Here is a 13,814-nt window from a genome sequence, read left to right as displayed (position 1 = left end):
TAGGTAAGACTTATAAAACTAACTTTCTGTCATATTTGCTGAAACGGACACTATATGTCAGTAGAACTACATGAAGCAGGTAATTTAAAATAAAATCTGACTCCTCTGGCACCACCTACAGCTTGTAGTGCGATTTGCAAAAATCCACCGCTCCCTGTTCAGATGCACTAATCAGGGCCAGAGGGGGGGAGTGGGGGAGGAGTCTAACACAGTCAATCACTGCTCAGGCACACGTATTCATTCTCCCTTGTGGGGGGACGGGCTTAGGAGAACGTTTGGGCTTTAGCAGAAAGGGGGGAGGGACTGAGAAGTTGTCAATGTTCAAATTCTTTGGCTAAGTCCTGGATCTTCGCAATCCTACCTACAGCACCTTTAATGTAGTGGAGTAGAAGTAGAAAGTGACCTGAAAGTAAAGTACAAGTACCTGAAATGTGTACATAAATACAGTACTAGTGGCCAGCACATTATGGCACATTATTCTTTAAGATTGACAAAGGTCCCATATATTTTCTCTTAAGGACCACATTCAATTAAAAACCCACCTGAATAACATATTTGTATTTGTGTCTGTACAGGCAGGACATTTGACCAACAAATCACAAGAGAACATGTGTTTGACAAATGTCTGCAGTGTCCTAATGACTCATTGTGTTTGAAGGCGTCATCCATTAGGATTTATGTTGGTAACCAAAGCTTCGGGTGGCCTTTATGTAACCATGAACAAATGAAAGGGAGAACTGGACACAATAACCAATATAAATACAACCACAGAGTCCTCTATTGTTGGCCACTAAGCATTTCTACCAGAGCTGAATCACTACTGTTGGTGGAAGGGAGAGCACTTCGTAGATTTGACTAACATTTTACTTTTTATGTCAGGATTTAAAGTTTTTTTTTGCTATTACATTTCATGTCTTATTAAAATGTTTGACATGTTTAACAGATACACACACGTATTTGGTTGTTTTCTGTAATTGGTGTGTGTTGTGTTTGCAGGTTAGTCCTCTACTGCAAATCAAATGTCCCCTCAGGGGACAATACAGGACTGAACTGTTTTACCAGTTATACTCAGGAAAACAAATTAGGTTTTGAAAAATCTGTTTGGCTGGTCAGTCCACCTGACAAACTAAACAGCTAAAGGATGTTTTAACAACCCCAACATTTTTCTTATTAATGGATATAGTTTATTTATAAAGAATAAGTAAATTATGCATTAGACATTAATAAAAGACATTAATTGCAACGTAGAACCCCTTTATACTGTATAACCCCATTATAGAGGATGACTTGTTAGAAAGTGGAACCATTTTAGTGTACTGCTCTGCCAATGTATTTTCCCATTAGAGAACCCACAAAAATCTTGCTTTTGCTATATGGTTTCAACGACTTTGATTATACAATATGGATTTTGCATGCAACTCCCATCATAATCCTAGCTGATTTTCTTGACCAGCTCCTTCTTGAAATGATAATGATAATGATAAGAATGGTAAAAAAATAATGTCACTTTTTAAATCTGGTTATAAACAATATCAAAGAGACCTTCCATTATAAATGGAAATATTCATAAAAAAAAAAAAAAAAACCTTGCAGGCCGGGCTGCGTCCACGCTGTTGCTCTCCTGGTTGAGGGGGCTTTCCCCTCTGAGCTAAGCAGCCAGTATGGAGCGGGATATCCGGTTGTGGTAAAGGGTTGGCTCCTTTACCACTCTGACGCCATTCTGTCAGCCTTATCCCATTCTTAACGGAATAGAATTGCATGGCTGAAGGCAGCCCTGGAGCACGTTGTAACGCAACAAATTGAAATATGATTTGATTTGAGAACTATTCGATTTTAAGATTTATGTTTTTTAACAGTCAGGCCTACATTCTCTGATATTGCAGGATAACACATTCGGAAATGTCACATTTGGGTTTAATCTTGAGATCTTATTTTGCCAAATGAGCTGTAATTTGATTTGACCAAAAAAGGTTCAAAAGCTCTAAAACGCATTGAGTCAGTCCTCATTTGCCCTCTTTCTGAGGCTTTTATAGGTCATAGCAGCACAGATGCTTAATTTGTCATTTGCCATGAACATGTGTGGATTTTATTTGTCAGAAATAGATTTCAGGTGACATGTTTTGGAAGCAAGCCCATATGATAAAATAACTTGATAGGAACAAGAATTTCAGCAGGCACTTTTATTGTACAAAACAAGAGGAAATAATAATTTTCTTCTTTTTAAGTCTAACCATCCATATCAATGATCTATAAAATGTAAGAGAAGAGAAGCCTGTAATGTCGATCAAGCCGCTTTGTGAACGCACACTGACAATCAGCAGAAGTCCAGTAGTCTATCATTTGAGAGCCAGCAAGACAATTACCGTCTTTTAACACTACTGTCTATAAAAATGGGATACAGTACCGACAGTTCCGGTTAAAACTCAAGAGAGAGAGAATGAGAGAGAGACTGAGAGAGAGAGAGAGAGAGAGAGAGAGAGAGAGAGAGAGAGAGAGAGAGAGAGAGAGAGAGAGATGACTGCAAGCCATGCAGAGGCTCCGGCAGCGTGCGCTTTTATTTTGAAAGCAGGCTGTATTTATGTGTGTGTCTGCGGCTTGACTGAAGGAGCTAACAGGCCAGCCTATTGCGCACTTGGCGGCACACACAGCCAGAGCGCACAACAGCCGCGTGGATGGACGAAGCCACTAAAGGACTTCCCTTACTGACTTTTACAGGCAATGTTATGATTGGATACCTATTGGATCGGCGTTTCTTCTAATTTAACGAGTGCTCATTACAACGTGCCACCTCTGACCGGATATAGCCTTTACGCATCCCGGGAGCCGGGGCAAAAGGGATTCTCCAGGTGTGTGTGTACCCATGTGTGCTCTTGAGCGCGCGCTCCTGGGTGTATATTTTAATTTCTCAAACTTTCCTCTTGGTCACACAGATGTGCTCTTGTGTGTGTGTGTGACGCAGGTGAATGTGGCCGCAGCTGATAGCCTTTAGTTGTCCAGCAGTAGCCTATACTTTCACTTTCGTCATTGTGCCTCAGTTATTTATTGAGCCCTTCCTTTGGCGGAGGACAGTGACAGGTTTGCAAGGCAAATAAACGCATGCCACCAGCAACAGCTGTCAGAGATCATGCACGATAGTGTGTGAGAGCTTATTGAGCCCAGAAGAGGACTCGGGACGGGTTCTAACAGCAAGAATCCACTTAGATTTGGCCATATAAACATCCTCATCAAACCATTTCAACACTAGAGCAAAGGTAGGAGTGAGAGAGAGTTTCATTCTTATTCTTTCTTTATTTATTTATTTTTATAAAGGACAACACAGTTTAGGTTTCATAATTAGTCAGGCTGCTGGGGCAAGACAACACTGTTACTCATTTGCGGGTTTAAAAAGTGTAGATCTACTGAAGCGAGCAGCGCAGTGTGCGACGCGCTGAGAACTGATGCTGAATTGAAAATGATTATTTTTGATACACATGGTGAGAGGAGTTCGTGCAGCCACAGAGAGTAGGCTACGCTTTTCCATATTGCCCATTTGACCCGGGCTTCAGATTATTTAAATGCAATTGAATGAGCATTTTTGGCCAGGATATGCAACTGCAGATTCTAGCAGATTCTAGCTTCTAGTGCTGCAAAATTAGAGCCGATATGCTACTGTCATATGCAGGGCCTCTTCTCTACTATTGGCTAGACTGTGTTGAGTGTGTGTGTGTGTGTGTGTGTGTACTTAAATCCTTGGGAAGACAAGTCTGAGGTGTGACGACTGTCTTTTTGTGTGAGGACAGTCTCATTTTCAAGACTGGAAGGCGCTAATATGACCAATGTACTACCAACTACAGTAGGCTGCAGATGTGTGACAGTGTGCAGAGCTAACTCAGCTCTGCTGACACAATATTATAATAATACTAATAATAATAATAATAATAATATATTGTTTTTATCTGCAACATAACATCAGAAAAGTATGAATAAAATTAGCCAAACCCTGATAAAGATATATGTCGGTATATTGGTCATTTTAAATGCCACGTAAAATAAAGGAATTTTCATTTTGTCACAAACCAGTGTGCCTTGGATCGTTTTCCGAAGAGATTTGCATTTGAGAGTGGATTCTACCCATGCAATGAGTCCTTCCCAAGAATAGCCCAAAAAAAAAAAAATGGCAAAAGAATATGTAATAGAAATCAATTTATACCTGATTTTTCATTCGTTCCTTTTTTACTCAGATATAGTTTATATCTCCTTGTAGGGCTGCTTGATTATGGAAGAAAATCATAATCACAATTGTTTTGGTCAATATTGAAATCGCGATTATTTAACACAATCACTCAATGACTTTTGGAAAGATGTTGCATTTATTGAACTTTTAAAACGCATCAAAAACACCTTGAACTGTGAAATGTCCCTTAATACTTTTCCCATTTGAACATTTTCAATTCCCCTTCATAAGAACACTAGACAAAATAAGAATTTACTTGCAAATTGTAATGTGAAAAAAAAATAATTCTAAATTACCTTGTTTTTTTTTTTTTTTTGATTGTTAGGAGCCAAAATCAAACTTGTGATCAAAATTCCATTAATTGCACTGCACAGCCCTATCTCCATGCTAATGTATCAAGGTTGAGTCTTTCAAAATTAATCATTGTTATGCTTAGTTACTGAACATTACAGGCAAAGTCAGGATTGTGACCGCACGTGGGTCAGGGGAGTCTTGGAATGGGCCGCTTACGCCTACACCCCCACCCCCCTACCCCAAAAAGTAAATTAACTTACTCTTGTCCTCTTCAGATTATCTCCAACTTAAAATAACTTCCAGAAACAACCCCATTCTTTAACATTTGGTTTTTAAATGGGACACTTGCCTGACACGCTGCCTCTAAAGCTGCATTTACACAAAACTATTCTTCTTTCTCGTCACGTTTACTTTTCCTACATGTGACCATGCTGTACTTACAACCTACACACTGTTCCACTTGTGCGGCAAGACCGCACAAGTGCTAAGGGTGTGATGTGCAGCTGTAGATTGCTGGAATGAGTTTGGCAAAAGCTAGATGAAGAGGACGAGCAAGGGAGGAAGAGATGAGGCGGCAAGTAACGATTTGAAGAGAGAAGAACAGGAATAAGAGAGGGAGAGAGGGAAACAGAGAAGGAAGGAATGACTCATCATTACATAGTGTACCGCCTGGGTAAATAGAAGTGAATACCGAGACGTTTTTAAACCTCTTTATAATTAGCTATGACGAATACCATTGACACATCATCAATACATTGGGTTGAATTGTGTAACATAAACTTTCTCTCCCAAAATAGACATTTTTCGTTTGAGTGAGTGTGTCAAATCAGTGACACTCACCAGTGCTTATACAGCATCTTCCTGTGTGTTTCATCAGAACCACTCCTGAGCTTTTTTTGCTGGCGTTTACTTGAGATTTTAATGATTTGACGACGAGATAGAAAGACGCACGCATCGCAGCGCCACAGTGGTAAACTGCAGACAGCAGTTCAGTGCGGCTGCTGCGTTGCACAAATCTCTCTCTTTTTTTCTCTCTGTCTATTTTAAAATGAGTCGTGAAGACAACAGGAAAGCCCATCTTTACTACTATTGAGATTACCTGCGAGGCAGTGGTTGTCGGCAGGTGAAGTATTTCCAGTAACTGGGAAAAATAGTTTGACACGACAAGGTACGTGTGTTGTTGCATCTAGAGTTCATGGCTGGGCACCTTTCCGGGTTTCTCTGTGTTTCAATTTTCCACATTTTCCACATTTCGAGTCTCCTTGATCACTTTCTCTCTTTTTTAGGTTTCCAATTGGGCTTTCCTCTGCCTAATCCTCTCCTGCGGATTTCCTGCACCGCTCCACGTGACTCACCCTGCAGGTGAACTCGGAGTGCAACCTCCTCAGACTGGCGAACAGTTGTAATGGTTTGGGCAAGTGTAAGATCAGCCATTAGCTGGCAATTTACGTGACAGTTCTTTGTCCAAAATGCCCACCACAATGCGGTCACGGATGCGTTAGTCTCTATTTACACCGAAGTCACAGTGTTCTGATAACTCATACAGGGATCTGATAAACATTTCAGCTTTCTTACCAGGCCGCTGCAATCTCTGGTGAAAACAGGCGCTCTCGTGAATCACGTTGCGTTTAGGATCGAAGTATGTGTTTTCCCAACACAACGCCAATCTCCTTCTCATCCCCCTCCGTCTCGAAGGTGAAAGACTTGAAGATGTTTTCAGCCTCAGGCCCCATGGCATAAGGGGCGTCACTAACGGATGCCGCTCTAATGCCTCTGGGCGCAATTGGATAGTCCTTCAACCAATCAGACCAACGATCCGAGTGATGTAGCAGCGACAGCGACAGCGGCATTAACGAGAAATTGGAAATGGGCTTGAATGGGCTCTTGGCCACACTTGCAGAGCAAATCTCAAATTTGCCGGAAATTCGTCAGGGTTTTCCCAGGCTATGACAATGCTGTTTAAGTGACAAAATTACTGTTGACAAATAATGATACTTAAGGCAAAAATATGTAAGGGATAATGTAGAGTGAGGCGGTTGTTATAGCGAATACAACCCTGACAGGGTGATCAGGACTTTTTTTCTGCTCCTTTACACCTATATGACGTACACTGTCGTCATGCTTCTCAAAATCCACCAACACATACACTAGGCATGGGCCGGTATGAGATTCTGATGGTATGATAACCTTCAGCAAAATTCTCATGGTTTCAAGGTATTGCAATTACAGCTTTAAAATGTATTATTTTGAAATTCCTAGGTAAAAAGAAAACTTTTTTTCCCCCCTTTGAACACAATATATTTTTGAACACACTGCACACTGGCAGGGAGAGGGATTTCTAAACTGCACTTTCTGTCCTTGATGACTCATAAAAAACAGCTCATACCGCAGGAATGGCAACACGGAAATTTTTTGTGGCTTTAATCCTTGTGGTCACTTCAGGTCAAATTGACCCATTTTCAATTTTAGTTTTATATCAGAAAATATGGGACGAAGAAATAAGCGCTGAAAATGTGTAGAAGAAAAATGTACCAATTTAAAATGTTAAAAAAACAATCTGAAAAAAGGCGTTAAAAATGTCGAAATTTTTTTCAATGTTGACGGGAAGACAACACAAGGGTTAAAACCAAAATCTTAAAACTTGTAACTGGCCCATGCCTAACACACCCGTGAGCCTGTCTCAGTTTTTCCTGCATTCTTCTATGACGTGTAACGTTTAGACAGCCAATCAACAGCATTATTAGATCCAGGTACAACCATGCTGCATGCTTATTGGCTCACCTGATGAGATTTACTCCTTAGGTATTGAAATGTGGGATTGAATGACAAGGCGTTTTTCGATACTCGATACTCTGGAGGCAATTCGGTCGGTGCCTAAAAGTATCAAAGTTTGGTACCCAGCCCTGCTGAAGAGGCAAACATTTAAAATGGAATAGATCCCCCTCTAAAAGAAAAAAAACAACAACAATCTTCCCATCAAAAAGCTGTACATCAGTGCAGGTGCCCAGGTCAGATGCTGTAGTGTGAGTCGGAGGCTGGTACGGCGTGGGAAGTGCCGAATGAAGTTGAGACCATGCATAAATCATCATGTACAAAACCAAGCATTCTGTTACAGGTCTGAGATTACGAGTAAATCAAAATATGTGGACATTTTTATTTGAAGACTTAGGCTTTAACCCCATCTGTTTGATAGTTTCCGTATTTCACTCTCTGGCTTCCTGACCGTCTTTTCTCACTTGTTTTCAGATTTTCAGAGCAGGGAGCAACAGAAGTCCAAGAGCCATAAAAACTAGCATCTGTCTCTGCTGGCATTTTCCAAAGATGCTCAACAATGCCATAAAGACCTGAAGCCCAACAACCCATGTGTATCCCACCGAACAAACACACTGAAGAGTTTCAGACACCAGTGTTGTGTGTGTGTGTGCTGAGATTAAAGCACTGTGGAACTGAGGACTTAAACTCAAGAGTATGGTCCAACTGTCCACCTCAGTCTACTTGCTGGGAGGCCTTTTGGGTAAGAGACATCTTACGCACATCTGTGTGTGTGTGTGTGTGTGTGTGTGTGTGTGTGTGTGTGTGTGCAGTGGCCGGGATTTGTCTGTGCTCTGTTGCAGTCTGGTCAGTGGCTACAACAGATTATTGCTTTAATCTGTTTTGGCAGCAGTTGATATCATTGTAAACACTGTCAAACAGTGTTAGTTTAACAGCACAACTTTATTGCAAGGCACATACTGTACAGGAAACTCATTAGGTTGAACTACTGTATATTACTACCATAAATTGTGACTCTTATGCACCCAGGACAAGAATAGCGGGTTGCTTTACGAGAAGCTGCTTGGGCTGTAGTGTTGTAGGACTGAAAGCATCATTATCAATTCATCTGCTGATTATTATTATATGCTGATTATATTTTGGGGCACTTTTCCCTTTATTATATAGTGACAGTGGAAAGGTGGAGTGATATGGGGGATGACACACAGCAAAGGGCAGCAGGTCAGATTCGAACCTGTGCCGTTGCAAAGGACTCAGCCTACATGGGGTGAACGCTCTTACTGGGTGAGCTAGAGGCCACCCCAAAATATGGCACTTTTAAAGCTGGTTCACCTCTTACTCCTGTTATTTCCTTTTTCCAAAACAGTGGTGAAGAACACCAGGAGAAAGGTGCCAGGAGTTGAGTTGTCATTATAACTAAATTGTATGACTGGTGTGTTAACTGCACGCCCAATTCATCAGAGCACACAGAAATTATTTCCTTATTTATTCATTACCATATGACCAGCATTTAAAAAGGCTATTTTTCAAACGAAGTGCGGTGCAGTGCTCAAACTACGCTACCGACAATGTTAACTTCCCTTCACCTGTCTCTCCTCCGCTCCATGTGGAAAAGCTAAGCCCTGCACTCGGTGAAACACGAGCTTTGACACGAACAATAATTAAAAACAAACTGCTTAACAGTGACAATGTCTGGGGGTGTTAGATCTCAAATCCTCGCTCATCCTCGACTCTTAAAGTAGAGATAGGGAGTTGTTTGCTTTGGGGAAGATTTTTATATCATCATTTTATATATTTATTTATATTATATATCATTTAGGAGCTATATGCGGGGTTAACAGTGGAGCCATAGAACTGCAACTAATAGAATGTGCACTGTAGCATGACAATAACGATCATCACTGTAAATGCAGATCCTGGAGACATTTTAATCGTTCACGATCTAATATTGTCATATTGAAAAATCATTGAGGACTTTTGTGAATCATTAGTGCAGTCTGGAAATTAGGAATAGCAATATTTCACACTGCAATGTTCAGTTTATTATTTATCTATGTATTTATAGGTATTAAACATGTAAGACTTTTGGATGTTGCTAGATAAGACAACAATTTCCATTCTGAGATAAATTGCTACCGTAAAGACAAAAGGCAAAAATGGGCTGGCTGAGTTTCTGGAGCAAATTAAGTTCTCTATAGTGGGCTTCCCTCATGACAAATCACTAGACTAAGTTATTTCCCATGGGTAATTCAAAGGGTTTCACCCACAGGGGTCTATCATTGAAGTGTACATAGTCTGTCTCAACACAAACCCTATGCAGCACACTAAAGAAAAGCGTCGGCAAAATAGGCTACAGAATATTTCATTTTACTGACGGGTGCAATTTTTTTAATTATATTTATATCTGCATTTATGTCAAAACCTAGAGACTTCAAAATGTAATTTATTAATATGTATTTGTGTCAAAGTGACATATAAACATCTTTTCCTATTCTATTTTGACTGGAAACGCTTCCAATACGTAAAAAATAGGCGTTGGTTCTATTTTTGGCGCGGCTCGAGCCGTGCGTGTCACGCAGGCAGTGTATAAGCTCTAACCTGTTAACATGGGAGCCGAAATAAAAACCGACACGCCACGCAGCTGACATGCTCACGCCACACAGCCTTAACTGACCTTGCCTTAAACCATAAAAACAGGGCTTTTCATCTTTGTGAGAAAATTGAGTTGATTGAAGCTCCTTAGTGTTGCTGACATTTACAGAGAGGTCGTTCTCCTGGCACCAGTTCTCCAGGTGAGTCACTTCCTCTGGGTAGGCCTTCTCTTTGTTGTTGGAGATCAGTTGTTGGAGATCAGGATCTGGCGAGGTCGGTGACTCGATTCTGTTCGGCGTGTCCCGTGCCGTCGTCCGTCTGGGGTGCTGTCGGCCTTCATTTTGGCCGACCTGACACGGAGCCAGGGCAGTCGGGACTCACCCGGAAACGGGGAGCGGAATGAGCGTGACTAGAGTCTCTCAAAATCTGACGAAAATCTTTTAAACTGACCTTTGTTGAGCTGAAAAGAAGACAGATTAGCAAGTGCATGGCCTATTTCTCGCTTAAAATGTTTTCTGAAACACGTTTCGGTGAACTATTTTAGTACAATATGAGATCGTATTCTGAACGAGCCGCCATGACAGTCTGGCTTTGAATTTCCGGAGAAAACAAACCCATGTGATGCGTTCGTCATATGGGTTCATTTCTTGGGCAACAGTACAGAGTAGCGCCGCCTGCTGCTATGGAGACGTATTACGTTTCTCAAGTCGGTGTCGCCTCAGTGGGTTCCGAGGCAGTTATTTGGACCTCGGGGACCCGACTGATCATTCCGACTGGCTTTTCTGTCGACGGTCAGCCGTCTGGTTGGTGTGTCTCGGCTATTAAATGCTGAGCTGTCCCTCCTCCCCCACATGGATCTGTTGGAGCGGTATGCAAACTGCAGCGGTTCCCTCAAAGCACTTCATCACCACAGGGGTCAGAGTTACTGGCCAGTAGTCATTTACACAGCTGGGATGAGGTTTCCTTGACTGTTGATAGCAAGGGGATTAACAGACTGGGGGAGGGAGAGGTGGTCGGAACACAAGTCCTGCTGCCTTCCTAGTGTTGACCTTTCTGAAGCTATTCTTCACATCTTGCTACTTGTATGACCCTGTACCTGCAGATGATTAGATAATCAGAATGAAGGTCTATTTATCTCCCTTGCAGTCAGGCTGGAGTCGCTCCCTTGTCTTCTTCACCAGTCACATGAAAGATTTACAAAGCTGCGTTAGCATCTGGAGAGCCACCAATTTTTTTCTACAATAAAATAATATTAAAAGTAAGTGTTTCTAAACAGGTATTGTACGTAAAATCGAGGACCGGTCGTGAAAAAATTAAACTTTGACAAATTATTTTCCGGGAGACAACACTAAAAATATAAGGACATAGATAGAAATGCGTGGATGTAGATGTGACTGAACAGCATGAAGAAAAACAGCACTCTGGGAAGATGTTTTAACTGCGTCTAAATGTATGAACAAACCAGTGTTTCATGCCAAATACATGTCAAACTACACTGGCATTGAGTATATACTGTACTTTGGCTCGTAAACGCCATAATACATTTTCTGTTCAATATTTTAAATGTTTACCTGTGATATATCTCCAAATTCCACAGTACCTTATGATCAAAGCATTACAGCCAGGGGAAACATGCAGACACAGTATACTTCGATCACTTTACAGATGATTGATTTCAAATGCCAAGGCAACAGTCAGTTCACTACAAACGCAGTTGGACATCTGTTATGTATTTGCTACAGATGTCCCTGCAGTTAATCCAGAACACAGTACTGTACAAAGAGAATATTAGCATATTTCCCAATCACAGTACAACTTTTTAAACCTACACATGCATATGGTCATGCATGTGTTCTATGTGTCTATGTGTCTGTGTATGTCTATGTGCATTCAGCTATACTTATTTAAAATTGTGTTGGAAAATTTAAACAATACCAGAGTAAGTTATTCTGATAATAAGCTCTGGGTAAAGAATGGCCTTATCTAGAGACAAAGAAGACAGATGTGTTGCAGCAGATAACTGACAGCTCACATGTCATCTACTGTGTAAATTGTCAATGTAGCCAGTCTTGTTACTCGGGCATGCTTTGTAATGGTAATGTGGAGTGCAGTCTGTCAAAAGAGTCAAGAATTTGTTTTCCCCCTAAGCAATGCAAATGTCCACTCATGGACACAATGTGCTTTTAATTAAGGCTAGGGCTGGGAAAGATATCTATATTATATCAATAGCGTGATATGAGACTAGATATCGTCCTAAAATTTGGATATCGTAATATCATAATATGGTAAGTGTTTCCTTTTCTGATTTTAAAGGCTGCATTACAGTAAAATTATGTAATTATTATTATTTATCTAAAATTTAATTGTGAAGATATTTTGTTAAAGCACCTATAGTCAAACCTTTACGGTGCCCCAGACATGACATCCGAAAAAATAAAAATAAATTGTGGCCACAAAATGCTAATTTGTGGCCTGGAAATGCTATATTGTGGCCATGAAATACTAGTTTGTGACCAAAAAATACTAATTTGTGTCCACGAAATGTTAATTTGTGGCCACAAAATACTAATTTGTGGCTTCAAAATGCTAATCTGTGGTCATGAAATACTAATTTGTGGCCACAATATACTAATTTGTGGCCACAAAATGCTAATTTGTGGCCAAAATACTAATTTGTGGCCACAAAAGTATTTTGGGGATAACGACTAACTATAGCCTAACTATAATACGGGCAGATCTGCTATACCTGTGTGGGGCACATAGGCTACCCAGAGCAAACTAAAGGTGCAGTCATGGACAGAGATGATTTGATTGAATTGTATTTTAGGCTGGGAACGGCGCAAACATTAATACATTACACCCACGCGTGCAAGCTGTATGATTATTCACGGTTTGTTATTGCTTCCTAAGGAGAGAGTAAACCGCTGGTGACCATATTAACCACCTCAGGCATAGTAACATATGTTTATCTGAAAGTAAATAAAATATTTTAAGGTACATTTTCTCTGAAATGTTTCTAATCATGTATTTCTTTGTGACTGTATGCACGAGTTACATTTGTAATAACCTACCTAAAACCTTTCTCTAGACTTACATTTAAAACTTAAAATAATCATATTCTACTGTAAAGAAAAGAAAGAACGACATATTTAATGGACCAGCACATTGGGTAAATTGTTAGAATATGTGACCCCACTGTAACTGCTTAATAAAGGAGTTAAACTTCAAAATATTGTTTGGGGTAGTTATATCATCCCTTCACACTAATCTGGACACATGTTTTCTTATTTGGAGTCATCACAGAGCCAGTACAACAGAGGTCACCATATCAAGTAGCAGCCATCAGAATATGTGACCCCGCTGTAACTGCTACTGTAATTATAATATATGGTGGCCTCTGAGGTCCTGGCTCTCTGACTGTGATGACTATAAATAAGAAAACATCCAGATTAGTGTGAAGGGATGACTACCCACAAAATATTAATATTTTGTGGCCACAAATTAGTATTTCGTAGCCACAATTCTTTTTCGGATGTCATGTCTGGGGCTCTGTAAAACCTGGAATAGTGTCGAAATATTGACATCGAGGTATTTGGTCAAGAATATCGTGATATCTGATTTTCGCTATATCGCCCATCTGCATTTATTTTATTTTGCCACTTTGATAACATTCTCTGTTTAGATTATGCTCAGCATCATCATTAGGCTTGGGTGGTATCTATTTCTATATTATATATGCTGGGGTTACTGTATGTGTGTAGAGAAAGAGCAAAGAGTTGTAGGAGTGTGCATTTATGGTTCAGCTGATCCCATGGAAGATACTGGTGTGATTAAGTGATAAAATATATGTGACTGCAACAGTGTAACTCGGAATCTATGTTCTGCATCGTGAATAAGATGTTTACACTGCAGAACCACATATATGGGAAAATATTTTGTGTGA

The 13,814-nt window shown here is 40.4% G+C and overlaps 1 protein-coding gene across 4 annotated transcripts in view; it reads left to right on the top strand.

Moving 5' to 3' along the window:
* The first annotated feature begins 2,600 nt into the window (after positions 1-2,600).
* Positions 2,601-13,814, top strand: part of il34 (interleukin 34) — a 36,318-nt gene continuing 25,104 nt past the window's right edge. For 2 of the 4 annotated variants that reach the window (XM_028586310.1, XM_028586307.1), the window contains exons 1-2: positions 2,601-2,846; positions 7,754-8,021. In XM_028586310.1, coding sequence (XP_028442111.1) covers positions 7,976-8,021 — 46 coding nt within the window. In that variant the 5' untranslated portion in view covers positions 2,601-2,846; positions 7,754-7,975. Of the gene's footprint in view, positions 2,847-3,078; positions 3,252-5,793; positions 5,870-7,753; positions 8,022-13,814 lie in introns of those variants that run through there. The other 2 variants (XM_028586308.1, XM_028586309.1) reach the window with 2 other exon arrangements.

The sequence above is a fragment of the Perca flavescens genome, chromosome 8 (genome assembly GCF_004354835.1).
Source record: "Perca flavescens isolate YP-PL-M2 chromosome 8, PFLA_1.0, whole genome shotgun sequence".
Taxonomy (NCBI): Eukaryota; Metazoa; Chordata; class Actinopteri; order Perciformes; family Percidae; genus Perca; species Perca flavescens.
The sequence above is the reverse complement of the archived record's forward strand: the minus strand, read 5'-3'. Positions and strand labels throughout refer to the sequence as shown.